Genomic DNA, 19,769 nt, shown 5'->3' with positions numbered 1-19,769 from the left:
AGACGATATCATTATGATATGGCGGAGTTGTTCAGTCGTCTGCGTCCTTTCTGTGTAAAGCTAGCTCAGCAGCCGTCTGTCGCGAGTGCTTGTAGCCTTAAGGAAGCACTGCAGGCTTTGATCGAACCTCAGATTCCTCACGAATTGTTTGAATATATTTTATTTCCACTTCTGCTCATTCTTAGATCTCAAAGGTAAGTACATGCAACTCTGATGTTTTGATTTGCAAAATGAGTGGTGGCATATGTGGTAGTTCTAAGGGATTCAGAAGTTTTTGTGTAAGCTAGTCAGTGGTGACTTAATTAATTAATTATTTACCTTGGAACATTTTGCTTTTGCATCAATAGTAACAAAACTGAACCTGTTGGTTGGTTAGTGATATGCAATAGAAATGATAAGCTAATTGAGGTTATTGGGTTGCTAATTAATTAGCTCTAACTCTAAAGTGAAATCTTTAATAAATTTATGTAGTTTTATACAGCACAGCGTTAGTGACTTATTTATGAATGAATTATTTATATGGCCGGAGCTTAAGTATTTTAATAGATAATATACGTTGATAGTATATATATATATATATATATATAGAGAGAGAGAGAGAGAGAGAGAGAGAGAGAGAGAGAGAGAGAGGAGGGAGGGAGGGAGGGAGGGAGGGAGGGAGGGAGGGAGGGAGGGAGGGAGGGAGGGAGGGAGGGAGGGAGGGAGGGAGGGAGGGAGGGAGGGAGGGAGGGAGGGAGTGGGGGAGGGAGGGAGGGAGGGAGGGAGGGAGGGAGGGAGGGAGGGAGGGAGGGAGAGAGAGAGAAGTTGTATTTGTACAAGGTGATTGCTGTGTCCAGTACATCCTCCAATGATGCTAAATTCCTGATTACTGATTTGTTTGTCTTGAAATTTGTCAATTTTGCATGCTAACACGGTTGTTTGTTTAGAACCAGCGAATTGTTGATATTGACAGCTTTGGATTGTCTTCGTCTCGTTTTACAAAAGACTTCAGTACGAAAGGAGGCCGTAGTCACTGATTTGATAACACAGTTGTGTGCAAAAGCCACAGGGCTGAGATCGGCAAAACATGAGGATGGTATAACATTGAATGAATTTATTAGTATGTCATTCTTAGAGATTTGTTTGTCAGACGGAGCAAATTTGCCATCAGACTTTGTATTATATATTTGTGCACTTTTTTTGTTGACGAGTAACACATAAGATTGTTTGTTTACGTTAATATGACTGAAAGCATTTGTAAAAAGTTCTTGTTTAGTTAACTTGTTTGCTATTTCTAGAAGATCAAGCAAACGTTATACTTGAAAACAGCAGCGTGTCAGAAGAGATTCGTCTAGCTTGCATCAGCTGTGTAACGACGTTGCTTGAATCGACATCTTTAAGGTGCAAATAGAGACACTTTGACTATTTCTGTGTGTTGTGTGGTTTTTCCGTCTGTTCTAATCAGTTTGTTTATTATTTGTGTGACTCATTGATTTATGTATATAACACTACAAAACAGTTTGGTACAATATTGTTGTCAAGTAATCAGATAAATTGAGCATGTTGGTATAATGTGTAGCGTCAGACAGTCTCTCTACAGTTTGGAGAGAGCTCCTGTGCTGGGATATGCTGTGTCCGTTACTTTGCAACTTACTACAGTTGAGACGATGCGTCCATTGCAAATAGAATCAATGAAGTGTCTTCAGTCTCTTTGTTGGTGTTCATCTCATGAACTGGATGCTGTACCAGTAGATGTCCAGCCGATCAGTGATGGTGCTCGTCAGTGTTGTCAAGTTGTTGCTTCGTTTCTACCAGGTATTGTCACATCCATAGCTAAGGTGATTGTAGGTGACTCAAAGCAAGGGCAGGTTAGTGATCTGTCTGCAGTAATACACATATTGTCTGACATGGCGTTATTGTACATTACAGGCAGTTTTATCGGTAAGTTGGAAACAATTGTATTCTATGTACTCTACTACGTTTTAATTACAGGCATCTATAAGCAACAGGTTTTGGTGTATACTCAAGTGTAGGATGGTTTAACTGCTTGTCCTATAAAATAATGTTTATCTTGTAACTATGGATTTGTCAGCTTTTGTTATAATTTATTATAGAAAAGAAAGGTTATGTAAAGGTTGAGCTTGTAATAATCTCAATTTCAATAGTATATTACTCGTGTGCATGCAATTTCATTACTGTTGTTGTACAGTTATGATTTCTGCTTCTAAATTTGGACAAATGAATGTGTGTTGTACTTAATTAGTAGTTAACTGGTCAAGCTGTCAGTGGACTATAGAGCAGATGTGAGGGCCGGTACAGTTACTGTTACGTTCAACAGTAAATCTGTTGTATCAAGTAACGTGCACAACAGTTATAGACATGCAAACATGCCGAGGCCAGTGAAAAAATGTAGGCATATCAGATATGTTACTTGCTTGAAATAAGTTAGATTGTGGACCAACAGATTGAGTACAGTTTTGATGTGATCTCTTTTAATTGCACCATATATTCTGTGGTTGGACTGCAAGTGTGAGTAATGATATTTGTTAGAATCGGCAGCACAGTTAGCAGTGTTGTAAATCTACAGTATGATTCAACATGTACATAGCTGGAAGACAGCAAATTCTATTTCTTATGTAATTGTTACGTATTACTAAAGAGTTCATATGTGAATGTTCTATACTTGATAATTATGTAGCAATTGTGGTTTGTAGTAGTGGTTAGAGTGTACAAACTATTAAGTAATTTGGATATATTATAGTATTTCTTTTTCTAACTATGATATAAAAGTACTGATGTGTCATTGCAGATGGCTTTTCTGACGTGGTCATCTGTTGTTGCTGCGGCAATGTGTGATGCATTGATGCCAGCCGACATTTCTATAGATATGCACGATGAATATCAAAGTTTGATTTGATTGAATTTTTGTGTTGTTGACTCAGATACCAGCACTGTCTTGTACAGATGAGGAAACGGAGAAGAGAAAAGCACTTGTTACAAATCAAGACAGAAGATGGTGGAAAGTAACAGCCAGCAAAGTGCAGCAGTTGCTTAAACGGATTCTTTCTGTTGGCATTCACTCAGAATGGAAGGTATGGATTGAATGTGTCATATGGACAGCACAGTAAAGTGTAAAAGAATAAAGCAGAGGAAGAATTAGGAAAGCTACAGCAAACTAGAAACTACCAAAAGTAGTTGAACTAAGTAACTTTGCTTTGATGCATTTATTTGAATTTTATTAAGTAAAACAGTAACAAAACTTTGCTCAATGAATGTGTGTATCACGTATTTGTTTGTTGGCTTAGCTTCGTCTTTCTGTTTGTAAGTTTGCAAAGATGCTTCTACTGAAATGCAACAAGTGGGGTGCCATTGTTGGGCAAATATAGTTTGTAATCGGTGGCAATTAATTTAAACATTTGTTTAGGTCACTTGAGAATTGTGTGCCAATGCTGGTAGATGTGTTGGTTTCACATTTAAATGATGACTACAAACAAGTTGCTGAATTTAGCAAGCAGTCATTGGTAGGAATGGCATGAAATACTGACTGTTAGTCTGTAGACTCATTTGTGTAAGTGTTTAGGATTGCTTCTCTGAGATTGTTGTTGCTCAAGGTACTGCATGCTTTCAGTATGAAGTAACTATATAGCTACTATATAGTATGTAGTTGTATAATATTATGTAGGTTCTGGCTCATTGATTTCTATGTTTGTGGAGAATATTCATTTGCTGATCACTCGTTTACCAAGAATTATAAGAACAGCAGGTGGTTTTGTTAATTGAAGTGGAAGTGGTAGTTGGTCAATGTATAGTTGTATAGATGATGCACAGCGGCTGCCTACGTTGGAACTTTTGGTTGGATATTTGAGACTTTTGGGTCCACGGATTTCTAGTTTGTTGTCTTCATCTTCACATCTGAAACGTCTTTCTCGGGCTTTGCTTCAGGTAATCGTCTTATGTTTTGTCTGTCTGTCTCTCTGCCTGCCTGCGTGCTGTGTGTGTGTGTGTGTGTGTGTGTGTGTGTGTGCACATGTGTGCGTGCGTGCATGTGTACGTGCATGCGTGCATGCGTGTGTGTGTGTGTGTGTGTGTGTGTGTTTGTGTGCACGTGTGTGTGTGTGTGTGTGTGTGTGTGTGTGTGTGTGTGCACGTGTGTGCATGTGTGCATGCATTTGTGTCTATATGCATACAACGCATGTGTGCTTGCAATCTAGAGCATCTTAGTGTTTTCTAACTGCACCAAATTACTAAGCAAAAGCTGTGGAAGTAGAGTTACTTAATCTAGTTTTCCAATAAGATATTTGTTCTTCAATAAAAAAAAAATGTTAATGATAATGGTGAATTCTAATATTCAACTGGCGCAATATTTTACAATAGCACTCTGAGTCTAACAGCTATTCTGTATTTCTGTTTTTGTGATTATTTATAATCATTGGCAATTTCTTTTATATTTCAGATTCTTGAGCTTGTACCTTCGGACTTAAGAATAATGGAAGAGCAGAATCTTCAGTTTGGTGCGTTCTGTTGCTGTCAATTAAGGGCATGTTTGTGTATTGACTATTATCGTTGTGATGTAGGATTGACTGCTAATAGTATGCTGCATTGCCCAGTAGCTAACCATTCATTTGGCCACTCAATTTATAAACTTCGGTTTTGCCATTTTAATGACGAAAAAATACAAACAACTGTTGTGAAATCAATCAGGCTGTTGGGTTATTATGGTGAGATGTGTGATATGTCCTCACAATCATGAAGTGATTCATTTACTACAATATTTAGGAGATATTGCACTTCTAATTGATCATTTTGTGGAGTTTATTTCACCGCTATCTCTTATGAAAAAGCAAGCTATTCTTATTGTGAATGAGTTAGTTCGAGGGACTGCAATAATTGGTAATAAATAGCAGACAGTTGATGAATTGTTTATATTTGAGACTTTGTTGGCTTTCTCTTACAGGATTTGGTTGTGGGCAAGATGAATTTCTGGTTTGTCAGCTTTGCATACATATACACACCACAAAAATATGAATGCACATATATGCAAACTTCTATACACGCATGCAAATATGCACACGTATACACTCATTTATAGCCTTAAATCTGTACTTGTTTGTATGGAAGTTATAGGATTAATTAATCATTTTGTCTAGTTTAATTGTTAGGTTGTGAACTAAGCTTTTGTCCCTGTGTGTGTTGCAGCATTGCAAAGTGAACAGTGAACAGACCGTTGAGCAGCACATAAGGTCGATCACATTACAAATATACATAGATGTAGATGTTATCTTTTGCTGTTTAGACAGTTTTGGTTTAGACTTATACCTAAGTTTGATGGTGATATTTTGTGTACTTAATTAAAGCAAAACAATTAAGGCATAGCACAATAATTATTGAAAGGGAATTGATTCAGGACATGCATATCAGTTGTAGTGGCATACAATATATGTACTCCATTCTTACAGAAATTACAAAATTTATATTCTAAACCATTTAAATAGTTTCTTAATTAATAAAGTTGTTTGAGAAACTATTTGCTGTTCTAGGTTTCTTCTTGCAGAGTATGTACGTGAGTCAAATTGGAACATTCCAACTACAGTAGACACAAGGATGGAAGACTTGCGAGCAAATCAAAGTTCACATTTTCTGTCTTCAGCAAGTGGTGATGGTCTTACTGTTCAGACATTGAACAGCAACACGATGTTTATTTGCTTATTATTGGACGGCATTGCTGCTTTTGCTGAAGTTTTGGGAAAACAATTTGATACTCTTCTGATTACAGCGCTTTATCCAATTATGGAGAAACTGGGTGACAGTAAAGGAGTCATCAGGTACAATTGCATGTGTGCATTGATTTATAATCTGCTTTCTACTCTCTGATTTCTGCAGTCAAACTGCATTGAATACATTGATGGTCATTTGTCAAAGTTGTGGTTACAGGTTGTGTGACTTTGGTGTTGTGGCTGTCTGCTTGCTGTATGTGTGGTGTATTTGCAGTTCTGTGAGCTCTGTAATAGGACGTAACGCTGATTATCTGATTGACACTGTGTCTCTGAACTTACGACATTTGGATATGAATCCTACAACGGCAAGGTGAATACCGTGCATTTCGTTTACCTAATCCAGCTAATCCAGATTAGATGAATTAGCTAATCCAGCTCATCAAGCTAATGCAGCCCATACGCGGATTAGACGGATTAGCTAATCCATCTAATCTGGATTAGCTGGATTAGGTAAATGAAATGCACTCTATGCATTTCACTGTTATTGACATAGACAAATTGTACTCATCAGAACAGACGTAGAGTAAGTAGGTTGGAAGTAGGCTGTGCACTTGGGCAAGTATTTTTTTGGCAATTCTGATCTGTTGTTTTGTTTGAAAATGGATTGGTTTAAATTTAATTCTTCCACCAGTCGAAGATACAAAGATGGTAAATTTAGTTATGAGTATGTAGAGTCATTAAAAGTACATGCAGGAAGTCGAACAACTTACTGTGTTTGTATCGAAGCATACATTTGGATAATAATATGAACAGCAATTTGCCCAATAATCAATTTGTTTTACAGGGTATTGAAAGTTATGTTTCAACAGAGGTATGTTGATTGGATATAACACTAAGGATGGTGTGATGTTGACTGTGTTAGCAGTGATGAAACATTTTTGCCTCTTGTTGATGACACACTTCACGAGGTTGGTCACATTTGACTTGCTCTTGCAGACAGACAGAAAGAGATGTCTAGACATATAGTGTTCAGATAATTAACATGCAAGTGGACTTGTTTAGTTCTGCAATTTAGTGGCATTTGAATGATTTGATTACTTGCAACTACATCATTTGAAGGAACTGACAAACAGATACTGCTGGGCAGATCATAGCTAAAGAACAATTTGATTTGATTTTACATGATTTTTGTCAGTAGGTGTTTTCTTGTCTGGATGGACATTTTGATGAGACTGCACTTCTCCTTATGCCGGTCTTGCAGAGTCTTATTGAGGCAGTTTGTCGGTGGTTTTGTAACACAGGGAAGCAAACGGCAGTAAATACAACTTTTGTATCACTGGTTTACACCAAGAGAACTAATGAATTAATCTTGTAGACGAACAGTCGTGTTGAAGGATTTAGCAGTGAAGATAGCAACATGAAAGGCTGTAGTGTCAGTCAGTATTTGTTGCAATATTGCAAGAAACAAGAAGTGGAGGAGACAGACAACGTCGAGAACAATCAAGATGATGAAAGCAATGAACAAGATGAAGATGCTGATGGTCAGCAATTTTGTTTGACTTTTGGTGGCGGGATTTAAGAGAGTTGTTAGTGTAGAAATAGATTACTCTGAGGACAAGCAAGAGCCAACAGCAGCCCATGTTTTGCTGACAGTAGAGGTAAGTTTGCTGTAGATCGAGGCAGCAAGACTTAAACTACTACGAAATTGGTATGTACGTCTGCCACCACAATTTCATGGCAATATTGCAAACATGTCTAAACAAATTTGATATTATGATAACAACAACTGGACCTGGGCAATAAATTCGAATGGAGATTGAGATAACCTGATTTACTGACTTTTTGTAGCAATGACTGGGGGTGCATTACATTGCCAGGCAAGTTCCAAGGTGTGTTTCAAAGCTTCCATTTGACCTGCATGAAGGTAGCACGTGTTTCAGAGATTGGTCTTTCACTGACACATTATTCAGTATATCATGTATGTAAGTGCATGTGGTGGATAATGGTATGTCAAATGAACAGTGGGCACTTGCCTGCTTTAACTGATATAATAGGCACATAGGAGAATTTTACACAGTGACCAGTTTGAGCAGATATTTTAGTTTAGTGATATTAGTGTGCTAAATTAAAGCTTTTTGTATATTTGGGCGCATTGGGGGCTGCAATTCATGGGTGACAATAGGCTGACAGACTTTCATCTTTTTATTAACAGCAAGTCTAGTTAGTGATACATGTATAGTTATTGCTAGTTACAGTATTGTTGTAGACAGTAACTGCATGATTTGTGGCAGCAAGTGAATGTCTTTTATTGTTGTACTTTAGGTGTTGGAACGTTGTACCCATTATGTATCATCCAAGAATGCTCGTCTTCGGCTTATGGTTTTGTCTGTGATACAGAATGGACTTGCCATATTGAACCCAGCTACAGGTTGTATGCAACGGAAATTTTTTGCTTTTTTGCGACTTTGTTAGAAATGTTGTACGAATGTGGTTTGTTTGTATTTAGATCAGCTTTTACCACAAGTTCACAAACTTTGGTCTCCACTTGTGAGACGGTTGAATGATGTTGAACCCATTGTGTTGATAAAAGTATTACGGAAATAATTATACTGTGTTGCAGTGTGTAGGCATGTTTGTATTGCAGGCTCTTGATGTTTTGTGCACAATGGCTGAGGTGTCTGGTGATTTTATTCGAAGGCGCGTTGCTGCTGATGTGTGGCCGTCTTTATCTAAAACTTTAGAGGGATTGACTGGAGTGAGGTGATTTAGTAGTTGCTTGTTGTCTATAAGGCTGCATTGCAATGATGTGGCATTGCAGTTTGCAGGCTGGAACATCATATAAACACACAGTGAATTTTAAACTTCAGAGGGCTATTCTGACTACTGTGACTGTTTTGATATCTAAGGTACAGTTTTGTATGTTTGTTTATCTTCTAATTTGCTTGGGTGTATACCTTAGTACTTGTGGTCTGAATATGCTTGTTACGTAGTTGAACACGTAGCGATGATATAGATAACTTTGTAGAGAAATACATGGATAAGGACAGTTTTACATGCAGTGAACTATAGACGAGAGTAATGAGAGTATGTGTGTCAAATTTAGCTGCAAAGTGTGGTCTGTTTTATATATACTATATTGGACTGGACCCTGCATTTACAGTATAATTCTTTGTTTCAGTTCATACAAGTAGATTTTTGTAGAGTGTAAACAGTGACATATTTGGTGCATCTGAACTATTATTGTACATGTACAGTTGGATATGGGAGATGTGGAGCTCAGTAATATAGCAGCGTCTGCACTTCTGTATCTGAATATGAAACAGCCCGGAGAGTTGCAAGAGGTGTGAGACAGGAAGGAGTCGATTGACTGTATCTTGTTGTTTGATTCTTTTGTCAACGTACCGTACAGGCTGCATTGGGACTGTTCAAGACATTGGCTGGTGTTGATTCAGATGCCACGTGGCTGATCCTCAGTGAAGTAGTCGGTTGTTGTTTGCCGTCACCTCATCCGTGCTTCTCTTCCATTAAAGTATGACAACTGTTTTGTAGCAGAATACACGCACAGTGGTTTAATGTCTGTTTTTGTGCAGCTGGGGACTGGAAGCAGATTTAGGGGAATCCAGTTTCCAGAAGTAGTACTGGACATGTTTGATGGACTGTCTTCTCCCGGTTTTAGTTAGCTTGTAAAAGAATCATGCAGAAGTTGGAGGTCTATGTAGTCGTATGCATATGCATGTTATTGTACATATGGTATGCATTCATGACTTTCCATTCACAGTTTCTCTTGACAGTTAAGGTAAAAATTAGATCTAAGCTACAGAAATTGAAGCTGCTTTCTTGATTATAATTTATAACCTGAAATCATACATGTGCTGTACTGGCGTGAAGCACAGATTTAGTGTCTTAAGTTATCAATATTACAATTTTTTAAATTAATTTAATATAAATGACAAAATTTATATTAATTAATTAACGCAAAATATTTTTATTTTATTAAAGACAGTTTTAAAGTAAAGTACGATTTAGATGAAGCTCTTACTACACTGTATAGGTAAACAGTATTGCGCGTTGCAGCATAAAACTTCGAGATTTATCTAGAGATAAACAGTGACACACTTTTCGACTTCCAAGTCCCGGATAATCTGTAGTGGCTTGATGTTCGTTATAGATCTACGGAGCTTCTGGATGACAAACCGCTCGCTTTTTGCTAGTCAACGCATGAGATATAATATTTGCTGCACAGCAAAATTGGTCTAGATGTCGACGAGGTCGCTCAACATGGACAACGGACCACCGAGGAAAAAGACAACACTAGCAGGCACTCCAACAGTAAGTCATGCTATATTTTTACCAGTTAGTCTAAGTATTGTCTGTTTCTATAGTTTACTTTTTCGTCAGATATAATGGTTATGCAGTCTTTTCTTGCTGTCATTGCGTCATATTACGATATGACGCAGCTAGCATACGTCGCTCGTGGAGTAGCCGAGTAGGTAGAGGATATCGAGGGTAGACGATTTCCAGTTCATACGCTACATTTCAAATAGGTAGATGTCTTGTGTGAGTGGTGTCTCGCCAACTTTTAATTTACTACAGACAGACTGTCGTCGACCTCACGTAGCTGTAGACTGTACACTGAAAATTAGTTAACTCAATTAACGACACTCTTGAACTGAAACCGCAGATACTAAACAGGATGTCTCTAGTTTGCTGTCCTTCTGAGGTTTTTTGAATATGCATATTGTTGTAACAGCATGCAACAACACAACTAGATAGTAGCTATACAGTATGTGATAGCAACAGTATAGATAATGAAAGAGGAATAATAACAAATGCTTTTTGGAAATTTAATACAATGTGTCTTTATTGACACACCCTGCTTTATAGGATTTGATGTGGCATATGAGTGTGTTACATTTTAATTAGACAGGAAGCATGTACACATACTACAATAGATCAAACAATCTAGATTGCTGAGAGCATAGGATTGTGCACTTGAAATTCTTCTGGAATTATTCCTATGTATGGTAGATTTCAGATACTACTAGTAACTGAAGCTGTGTTTACACCCTCGCTTCCACAGCTAGGGCTAATTGTCGTGAAGAAGTACACTCTAGACGCTATTTTCTTTCTATACGTGTTACCTGTAAAATGTGTCTAAAACGGTACATAAGGAATGCCGTTTCGCATGACCACAAAGTCCGTAAATAGCCTGTAGTCATCAAAGTACGTTACTTGCCATGTCTCCTGACTTTTACAAAATCCCTTTTCTTAGAGGCTCATAGCTGAATGAGATGTACACTGTAGCAGATGCAGTACACAGTCATGTAACGGAAACTTGTGAGCACGTCTAGCATATTGTATGGAAAGTAAAGGGCAATTAACCACAGATAAATACTTTGCACAAGCTAGGGGCAAGAACTGACTGTTATAGTGTTGATGATGTAGGTTGTATTGTATGTTTGCATGCATACTCGGATCCTTTTTACGCATGTTTAATACAACCAATTTTGTATGAACAGGTGGATTTCCAGGAGGAGCTGATCAGTATGCAGCCATTACCAGCAACTCTTTGAAACATTTAATTTATGAATTGTTCTAGTGTTACTTGCATGCATGAATCTATAACAGATATGCCATAATTTCATGTGTTCGCGTGCGCGTGCACACACACACACACTCACCAAACACACGCTCTTGTATTCACATGGTAATACTTGTAGTTTGAATATTATGGTAACTGTGAATTGTTGTTATATGGAGGTGAGACTGGAAGGTCTCCACATGAAGGGCATAATAATGGCAGTGTTTTCTCCATTTAAAGATGATGGGTACGTAAGAGCTGTGTATACCATTGTGCCTGGTACATATGCAAACTGATGATACTTGTAGTGAGTTGAATTTATCAATTATTGATGATTATGCCAACTATCTTATAAGGGAAGGTGCAGCTGGTGTTTTTGGTAAGTTTATTGCATTCTCTGTTGAGACATTGATTTTGATTTTCTTATATTGTGTCCTTGTTAGTTGGTGGTTCAACAGGCGAGGGTGTCAAACTGTCTGTTGCCGAGAGAAAGTCATTATTGGAAAAGTGGGTTGAAGTTGTTGATAAACGGTTAGTTGTGTGTTGTTTACAGAGTTAGATGTTACCTACTTTTGTTGTATGTGTGGATTTAGGTTAAAGGTTATTGTTCATATTGGGTCAGAAAGTCTTTGTGATTGCAAAGAGTTGGTATGTTGCACATTCTAATTTTGTCATATTTTGTGGTGGCTACTAGTGTTGCATTATAAGGCCAGACATGCTGAATCTTGTAACGTTGATGCTGTTGCGGTCATGCCTCCGTCATATTTCAAACCTGCTTCTGCCGGTGAGCAACTTTGGACATTGTCACAGCATGTATGCTTATGCTTTTTGGTGCTAGATGTAGTGAAGTTTTAAAATGTGTGTGTGTGTGTGTGTGTGTGTGTGTGTGTGTGTGTGTGTGTGTGTGTGTGTGTGTGTGTGTGTCACAATTTATTTATTTGATTGTAAATGAGTATAAGCATTTGTTGTATGATCGTTTATTGAAACAGAGAATTTGTTGCTGTACTTGAGAGAGCTTTCCTTACATGCACCAGATACACGACTCTACTACTACTCATTGAATGATCAATGTAAGGGTTGAAGTAGCTTTTAGGTAGTGCGTTTTTCATGTCTGTCATTGTATGCAGGGAGTTTGGAAGATTTCCTGAAACTTGCTGATAAGCAGCTGCCAACTTTTTGTGGCATCAAATACTCTGATATGTGCTTGTACAAATTTTCAAATATTTTACGGTACTCTGATGAGAAGTATGATGTGATGTACGGCGTTGATCAGGTTTGCTATGCTGTGCAATCGTTGTTACTTGCTCAGGTCTCAATCGTTGTTTGAACTAATGCATATGTTTGTTCAGCAACTGCTTGGTGGATTGGCAATGGGTGCTAAGGTGTGTGTTGGAAGGTGAGGTGATTACAGGAATAGAAAAGATAATGCACTACAAGTTTTCAGTGCTAACTCTAGGTGGTTTTATATTTTATGTTTTTATGACACTGGTGCTTGATACCAAGATACAGGACAATAGGAAGTAGAATACATATAAAATTTGTTAACTGTAACTAATGTATTGGAATCTCTTGGGAGGAACACGAGTACATAATTGTGAAGGAAGTTAGTATATATAATGAATGAATGAATGAATGAATGAATGATATATTTCTGTTGCACCTAAAAAGGTACAGTTCCCTTTTGGGGCAAACATAGAAACAACCGAGACATAAAACGTACAGTTAACAGACTATAAAATACACCAGCTACAACAGACAGCACAAACTACAGTATATCTACACCATATATGCAGCAGTAGTGACTATCGTTTAGAGCGACATCATCAAGATTTGATAATTATAAGTTTATTTGTGGAGGATGGGAAAGAAGTTCAACAATCATTTGGGACTCAACAGCAACATATTTTTGCATGAATCTTGTTTGGTCACTGTCTGCAGATGTCGTGTAGCATGACTGAATAGTAAGTGACTTTGTCTTGTATTGCATGGTTGGATTGATGTGAGGTGTTCATGTAAATAGATACAGTTGACTGACTGAAGGTACTGTACTTAAGTCTTATACCACGTAGTTGTTGTTATGATGTGAAGTACATGATGTGAAGTATAGCACTGTTGTTGTTTGTTGTTGATAGCACTTACAACTACATGCCTAGGCTCACACTGAGAATGATGAAAGCTTTTGAAATTGGTGATATTGAAACGTCAAGAAAAGAACAGGTGCTTGGTGATGACCAGATGCTTACTAGATGTACGTTCTGTTTAAACAGTTTTTCTTGTTATTGTAGTATCGGTCACATGCTGTCATTGACATTGTCATAAGATATGGTTTGTGATACCAATGATGTCCTGTGAATTTGTGTTTTGTCTTTCTATATCTTTGTGTCTGTTTGTCTGTCTAGTTTTATCTTACTTTCTTGGCTTATTTTATTATCTAGGATCTAAAATTGTTCTCCTCTCTCTTTCTCTTTTTCCTCTTCACTCCTCGTTTGCTTTTTAATTAATTAATTGTGGTGTCCTTTCATATTTTTAGTTGTTTATTTTTTACTTTATAGCTAAACCACTTGGAGGTCTTGCTGGTACAGGAAAAGCTGTCATGAAATTTATTGGTATAGATTTAGGTCCACCTCGACCTCCAGAGATGAAAGTTGCTGCTGATGCAGAGAGAGAATTGCAACAAGAGCTCAAAGGGATTGGTTTCTTTGACTGGAATTAAGATGTGAAGATGTCTATAGACTGTAGTTATAGAAACATGTTGATAGTCTGTGATATGGAATACAGTGTACTATTCTCGCTACAGCGGTCATGCGCATGAGTTGGGTCCGAGGTGTACTGTACGTGTGTATAACATTGCGCATGCGTTGAGTCCGAGGTACACTGGTACATGTGTATAGCATTGCGCATGCGCTCCTGAGTGTGGACGCGGTGTCGTGGCGGGTGGATGTTTTGCCATGAATCCTGCTTTATCTGATGGCGAAGAGGAAGAGCAACCAAGAACATCTCGCAGAAGCAACAACCTCCCGTTGCACGGGAGCGAGAAAACGATGAATCTGAACAGCATGGTACTCACCAACGTTCTCAACAGCGTTTACTTCAAGAACGTCTTAGTTCAACTTAAGACGTATCACGAAGTTGTTGACGAGATTTACAATCATGTAAGTGAGTGAAAGTTTGAACTTTGAGGGGCAGGGTCTCTTTGGGTGTCGCGGGTCGGTTGATCTTGTTACCTTGTTTTGAGGTTTATCATTTGGAACCTTGGGAGAAAGGAAGTCGAAAGCTCGCCGGACAAGTTGGCATGTGTGGAGGAGTTAGTGAAATTAATGAACTTTGTAGAAAGTTTATGAAGAAGCTTTGTTTGTTTCGTTTTGTACGTGCAGGTGCGAGGTGTAGGCACGGGAGGTATTGTTTCGAGTGCTTTTTGCTTACTTTTCAAGCTTTTTACTTTGAGGCTTACAAGAAAGCAAGTGAACGGTCTCATCAACCATCGTGATTCTCCGTACATCCGGGGAATCGGATTTTTATATATCAGGTATTTTAATTTGGTAGTTTATTGTAAGGTGTTAATATGTTTCTTGATTTTGTGTAGGTATACGCAGCCACCTGCAGATCTTTGGGATTGGTTTGAGGCATATTTGGATGATGAAGAGGTACGTCGGATTCGTCGTGCTCTACAGCAAGTGTGGAGGTTGGCTTGTGTATTTGTAGCTTGTGCATGTTTGTTCTTTCTTTTGTGCTTATTCCTTGTTGCTGCCCACATTGCCACAGTAGTGCTCTGACAGTTAGAGTAGCTTACTACCAGGATGGGCAGAAACAACTGATTTACCCGACAAAGGAAGCAACTTGCGTTGTGTAATCTGGCCAGCTTGTTGTGTCGACAGTCGGGAAACATATTAGTAGATCAGTTAATTTATTTCATATGTTGTGTGTACATAGGAGGTTGATCCTAAAGCTGGAGGTGGAAATCTGGTGACAGTTGGTCAAATGTGTCAAGAAATATTGTCGAAGCTTGAGTGGTATGGTACATTGTTTCCTCGTATTCCTGTTCCTGTTCAGAAATTGATTGAAGAACGACTGCGAGAACATCGACGTGCCGTTTATGCTGCTGTAAATGAAGATGAGCCCAAGGAAGAGCCAAATGAATATCAAGAGGAAACAGACCAAAAGGTCACCAGAAGCAGTAGTAAGGAGAGAGGAAGAGACCTGGAAAGAGACCGGGAAAGGAGGAGAAGTCGAAGCCGAAGCCGAGATAGGAGACATGGCAGCAGAGAGAGGCAGTCCCGAAGAAACAGCCGTGAGAAGAGAGGAAAGCGAAGTCGATCTAGAGATAGGCAGAATCGACGACCATCAAGGGAAAGGAAGGATCGGGAACAAGGCAGGCGAGAGAGAAGAAGCCGATCTAGAGATCGCAGGAGCAGGTCAAGAGATAGAAGTCGAAGGGAACGAAGCAGATCGAAGGATAGAAGTCATTACAGAGAAAGGGACAGAAATCGTGACAAGAGAGGACACAGTAACTATGATTAGACGTTTGGGACAGTGCTGACTGTTTTATGTTATAGTCGTTTGGCTCTTTTCTTTCATTGTTGTAGACACACGTGGTTGTGTGTACATACAGTAATGAGTACGGTTTATGCCTTACAATAGTGTATTTCGTCTTGGAGCTTAAAACTTCACAGTATGAGAGCATTCCTGTATGTTTATACGTAGTTGATCACGGAATTCATCATTGTGTTTAGCTAAGCTATCTGCCATCTAAGATTACATGTAGACAAGCATATAAATTAATTGATTGCCAATTTGCCATAATCTGGTGCATAGTAGTACAGTTGTACAGTCTCAAAATAATTATTAGTGTTAGAGCAAGTGTTGTGTTAACAACGTTTATCATAGTGTAATAAACCAAAGTGTACACACATCCACACTCACCTGTAGAACTAAATCCCGAATTTTAAATTTTGCGTCGGGCCTCGATGTCCAGATATTGTTGGTAGGTGTGGTCACGCTACTACGCAATCTCGATCTCAGCCTGGCGGGCAACGTCTGGCGCGTTCTAATTAAACTGAAGTGCAGCACGAAATGGACTACGATCGCACTTTACCGGTTGATGTAAATCGCAGGTAATGCTTAATCTCTAACGTAACGAGTTTCGGAGTTTCACTCCCAACTTTCTTTGTTCAACGATGCGTGACGTCATAGTTTACATCGTTTTCCGTTGAATGATCGATATTTTGAAAGTGTCTTGTCGATATAATCATTAGTAATTTTGATGTATTGTGTATGAAGTTTGCTAAGTGGCGGTGTGGGCTTGTTATCTGATTTCTCAACTTCAAGTCTGAATGACACGGCACTCACAACCAATAGTGGCATTGAACAAGGTAACATACTTGCCTGTTGCTTTGTCCACCCGTTTGTCTGTCCCTTGTCTCTCTGTCTGTTTGTTTGTCTGTTTGTCTGTCCGTTGTTTGTCTGCTTGTTTTGTCCGTTTTCTGTCTGTCTGTTTCTCTGTTTGTTTGTCTGTCTGTCTATTGTATTTTATTCAATAGAACAAAGTACGTACAGATGGAGGCTAAATCCTCTACAACACAATGTCCTCATCAGTCCAATTAACTACACACGTGCTTGCTCCTTTACTAAAAAAAAAAAAAAAGTAAAGGCCAAATGGCCTTGGAAAAACACAAATTAACTAGCATCATCTAAAAGTCTCTCCACTTTCCTGTAGATGACTCGAGCATTGGCTTTTTGTAGCTGAATGGACATGCGCTCCCTCCAATGTGTCTTGAATGAGGAGGCATTTGTTGTTCCATAGGCATCCGTTGATCTACTTGACAAATGCTGTAGGTACATTTCTGCTTGTTGTCCCCATCGACCAAAATGTTCCAAGACTAGTGGGACTGCTGTCACTGTTTCCTTACCAAGAAGTCGTTCTCTGCTATATTTTTCCGTTTTCTTCTGCTCTCTCCTGGATGCTGCAGCACCTTCCGTAGATGCTGATGCTGAAATTACTTCACTGCTCCAGGGATGTGCTAGCGAAATGTCTAAATCTGTGTTGGACCCTGATCCAACATCGAAAACTGTTATGTCAGGGCGGTTGTCAGATGTAATGTATCGATGACGTGGCTCTCTGTGATGGTGCATTTGTAAGCTGCGCAGACAGTCTGACCATACATTGGCAATACACTCATGGGTCCAGACTGGACCACCGCCCCACTTACATGTTAGGAGATGGTATCCACAACTGTCCAGAAAAGAACCACAGTCACACTGACGAATACAGCCATCGAAGGGCATGGCTAACCCCAATCTCAAGCAAGCCGCCAAACGAAAATCGCGGGAAACTAGTGCGAGCTTATTTGAGGTGGGCATAGCATTCAGCCAGGCTCCAGCGCCCTTGCCTTGAATCGATCTTAGCCTAGCAGCATCTCGCTGGGAGGGGGCCTTCTCGATCATTGCTGACGTCTTTTCTTTAGCGTGTTGCCGTGTCAGCCTCTGTTGTAGTTTAGTTGGAACTTGAATCATTTCAGTAATATCTGTCCCATCACTGCCAGCCTGCATCAGCGAAAATGCTATCGATTCCTCAACACCATTTGAGTTGACTAGAAGATCCAGTGCGGATTTGAGGTCTGGATAACGAATAGGCAGATGAACCAGAGTGTGAACCCAGGACGAAAGAAAAGCAAATCGAGAAGTGCTGAGGCATGGTGACATGCTGAAACCACCAAACCTGACCGGCAGTGTAGCTTGCATCCAGGAAGAGTCAGTGAGGTGACTATATCCCAATACGTGAGTGAAGGTCTCACGAGAAATCTTATCATGGACCTCGGCAGCTGCCTGAAGTCTGTCAGGGCAAACTAAACGTGCTAAATGGTTCATGCGAGGAACATGGCAGAATCGTAAAAGAAGCATTGCACTCTGTACCTCTCCCAACTTCATCAACTGCTCACACAACAGCCTTCCACTCTCAGCATATTGGCTAGAGGCTGCAGACACATACTCTCTCTTGCCTATTGGAGCCCCAAGAACTATAGTCCCATCGCTAACTACAGGTATGGCATCTAGATCAGATCTGCCTGACATCAGAGGTCCAGATGGGGAATAGATCTCACACTTGCTGGAAGTCTGTCTATTTGTCTGTCTGTTTGTCTGTCTGTTAATTTCATTTATTGAAACACAAACTCTACGTTTCTGTCTGTTTGTCTGTCTGTTTGTCTGTCTATTTGTCTGTCTGTCTATTTGTCTGTTTGTCTGTCTGTCTGTTTGTCTGTCTGTTTGTCTGTCCGTTGTCTGTCTGTCTGTCTGTCTGTCTGTTTGTCTGTCTATTTGTCTGTCTGTCTATTTGTCTGTTTGTCTGTCTGTTGTCTGTTGTCTGTCTGTTTGTTGTCTGTCTGTCTGTTTGTCTGTCTGTTTGTCTGTCTGTTTGTCTGTCCATTGTCTGTCTGTCTGTCTGTCTGTTTGTTTGTCTGTTTGTCTGTCTGTTTGTTTGTCTGTTTGTCTGTCTGTTTGTCTGTCTGTCTGTCTGTCTGTCTATTTGTCTGTTTGTTTGTCTGTCTGTCTATTTGTCTGTTTGTTTGTCTGTCTGTCGTCTGTTTGTCTGTTTATTTGTCTGTCTGTTGTTTGTCTGTCTGTCTGTCTGTCTGTCTGTTTGTTTGTCTGCCTGTTGGTTTGTCTGTGCATTTGTCTGTCTGTCTATCTATCTATCTGTCAATTTCATTTATTGAAACACAAACTCTACGTTACATTTCTAACACTAAATACAAGCAATCTACTGAGTTCAGCTTTAGTTTAATGCAATCTGTTGGGTCTGATAGTTGCCATATATTTGGTGTGCCAGCTTGTCTGTCTGTTGCGATTTTCTATCACTTTTAATGTCAGATTTGTCTGTCAGTTTGTCTGTCCCTTGTCTGTCTGTCAGTTTGTCTGTCTGTTTTGTCCATTTGTCTGTCTGTTTGTCTGTCTGTCTGTCACTTTGTTTGTCAGTTTGTCAGTCTCTTGTCTGTCTGCCTGTTTGTCTGTTTGTTGTCTGTCTGTCAGTTTGTCTGTTTCTTTGTCTGTCTGTTGTCTGTCTACCTGTTTGTCTTTCTGTTTGTTTGTCTGTTTGTTTGTCTGTCTGTCAGTCTATCTATCTGTTGGGTCTGATAGTTGCCATATATTTGGTGTGCCAACTTGTCTGTCTGTTGCGATTTTCTATCACTTTTAATGTCAGATTTGTCTGTCTGTTCTGTCCGTTTGTCTGTTTGTTTGTCTGTCAGTTTGTCTGTCACTTGTCTGTATGTCAGTTTGTCTGTGTTCTGTCCGTTTGTCTGTCTGTTTGTCTGTTTGTCTGTCTGTTCTGTCCGTTTGTCTGTCTGTTTGTCTGTCTGTCTGTCTGTCTGTCTGTCTGTCTGTCTGTCTGCCAAGTGTGTTCCACTAGTCTTTGAACATTTTGGTTTGTGGGGCTCGCACGCACACAAGTTTTTGTCTCATATATCTAGGCAAAGCTACAATACCACTCATGCACATCCTTT

The 19,769-nt window shown here is 39.3% G+C and overlaps 5 protein-coding genes across 9 annotated transcripts in view; 4 read left to right on the top strand and 1 right to left on the bottom strand.

Annotated features, from left to right (window-relative positions):
• Positions 1 to 12: 12 nt before the first annotated feature.
• Positions 13 to 9,627, top strand: LOC134190696 (TELO2-interacting protein 1 homolog). Of its 3 annotated transcripts, XM_062659178.1 has the most exons (32): positions 13 to 194; positions 927 to 1,075; positions 1,278 to 1,380; positions 1,559 to 1,847; positions 1,909 to 1,920; positions 2,789 to 2,885; positions 2,944 to 3,071; positions 3,285 to 3,337; positions 3,404 to 3,500; positions 3,560 to 3,590; positions 3,662 to 3,742; positions 3,797 to 3,921; positions 4,433 to 4,490; positions 4,554 to 4,697; positions 4,756 to 4,869; positions 4,934 to 4,962; positions 5,176 to 5,219; positions 5,517 to 5,801; positions 5,860 to 5,910; positions 5,968 to 6,063; positions 6,538 to 6,564; positions 6,616 to 6,661; positions 6,892 to 7,008; positions 7,069 to 7,234; positions 7,290 to 7,351; positions 8,016 to 8,121; positions 8,200 to 8,282; positions 8,338 to 8,453; positions 8,512 to 8,599; positions 8,948 to 9,034; positions 9,103 to 9,222; positions 9,284 to 9,627. In XM_062659178.1, the coding sequence occupies exons 1-32, from the start codon at positions 19 to 21 to the stop codon at positions 9,371 to 9,373; spliced, it is 3,270 nt and encodes a 1,089-aa protein (XP_062515162.1). In that variant the 5' UTR covers positions 13 to 18; the 3' UTR covers positions 9,374 to 9,627. The 3 variants fall into 3 exon arrangements, with proteins under 3 accessions (XP_062515162.1, XP_062515161.1, XP_062515160.1); XM_062659177.1 differs by having other exon boundaries at positions 5,860 to 6,063; positions 6,619 to 6,661; XM_062659176.1 differs by having other exon boundaries at positions 5,860 to 6,063.
• Positions 9,628 to 9,805: 178 nt separating this feature from the next.
• LOC134191417 (N-acetylneuraminate lyase B-like) lies at positions 9,806 to 14,085 on the top strand. 3 transcript variants are annotated; one of them, XM_062660030.1, is made up of 13 exons: positions 9,808 to 10,022; positions 11,213 to 11,237; positions 11,452 to 11,521; positions 11,583 to 11,653; positions 11,718 to 11,805; positions 11,868 to 11,922; positions 11,983 to 12,058; positions 12,264 to 12,344; positions 12,402 to 12,547; positions 12,624 to 12,670; positions 13,407 to 13,491; positions 13,560 to 13,599; positions 13,827 to 14,085. In XM_062660030.1, exons 1-13 carry the CDS (start codon positions 9,951 to 9,953, stop codon positions 13,985 to 13,987), a joined length of 1,017 nt encoding a protein of 338 aa, XP_062516014.1. In that variant the 5' UTR covers positions 9,808 to 9,950; the 3' UTR covers positions 13,988 to 14,085. The 3 variants fall into 3 exon arrangements, with proteins under 3 accessions (XP_062516015.1, XP_062516014.1, XP_062516016.1); XM_062660031.1 differs by lacking the exon at positions 13,560 to 13,599 and having other exon boundaries at positions 9,806 to 10,022; positions 13,407 to 13,522; XM_062660032.1 differs by lacking the exon at positions 11,213 to 11,237 and having other exon boundaries at positions 9,809 to 10,022; positions 11,454 to 11,521.
• A 104-nt stretch (positions 14,086 to 14,189) lies between these two features.
• LOC134191226 (pre-mRNA-splicing factor 38B-like) lies at positions 14,190 to 16,034 on the top strand. Its single transcript, XM_062659823.1, has 5 exons — positions 14,190 to 14,426; positions 14,510 to 14,578; positions 14,649 to 14,800; positions 14,858 to 14,918; positions 15,205 to 16,034. The coding sequence occupies exons 1-5, from the start codon at positions 14,223 to 14,225 to the stop codon at positions 15,790 to 15,792; spliced, it is 1,074 nt and encodes a 357-aa protein (XP_062515807.1). The 5' UTR covers positions 14,190 to 14,222; the 3' UTR covers positions 15,793 to 16,034.
• A 248-nt stretch (positions 16,035 to 16,282) lies between these two features.
• Positions 16,283 to 19,769, top strand: part of LOC134190576 (myosin heavy chain, cardiac muscle isoform-like) — a 14,965-nt gene continuing 11,478 nt past the window's right edge. The window contains exons 1-2 of the mRNA XM_062659027.1: positions 16,283 to 16,385; positions 16,552 to 16,643. Coding sequence (XP_062515011.1) covers positions 16,345 to 16,385; positions 16,552 to 16,643 — 133 coding nt within the window. The 5' untranslated portion in view covers positions 16,283 to 16,344. The remainder of the gene's footprint in view (positions 16,386 to 16,551; positions 16,644 to 19,769) is intronic.
• LOC134190577 (uncharacterized) lies at positions 16,663 to 17,836 on the bottom strand. Its single transcript, XM_062659028.1, has one exon. The coding sequence runs from the start codon at positions 17,818 to 17,820 to the stop codon at positions 16,948 to 16,950; it is 873 nt and encodes a 290-aa protein (XP_062515012.1). The 5' UTR covers positions 17,821 to 17,836; the 3' UTR covers positions 16,663 to 16,947.

The sequence above is a fragment of the Corticium candelabrum genome, chromosome 15, assembly GCF_963422355.1.
Source record: "Corticium candelabrum chromosome 15, ooCorCand1.1, whole genome shotgun sequence".
NCBI lineage: Eukaryota > Metazoa > Porifera > Homoscleromorpha > Homosclerophorida > Plakinidae > Corticium > Corticium candelabrum.
Note: the sequence above shows the minus strand (reverse complement) of the source record. Positions and strands in the feature narration are given on the sequence as shown.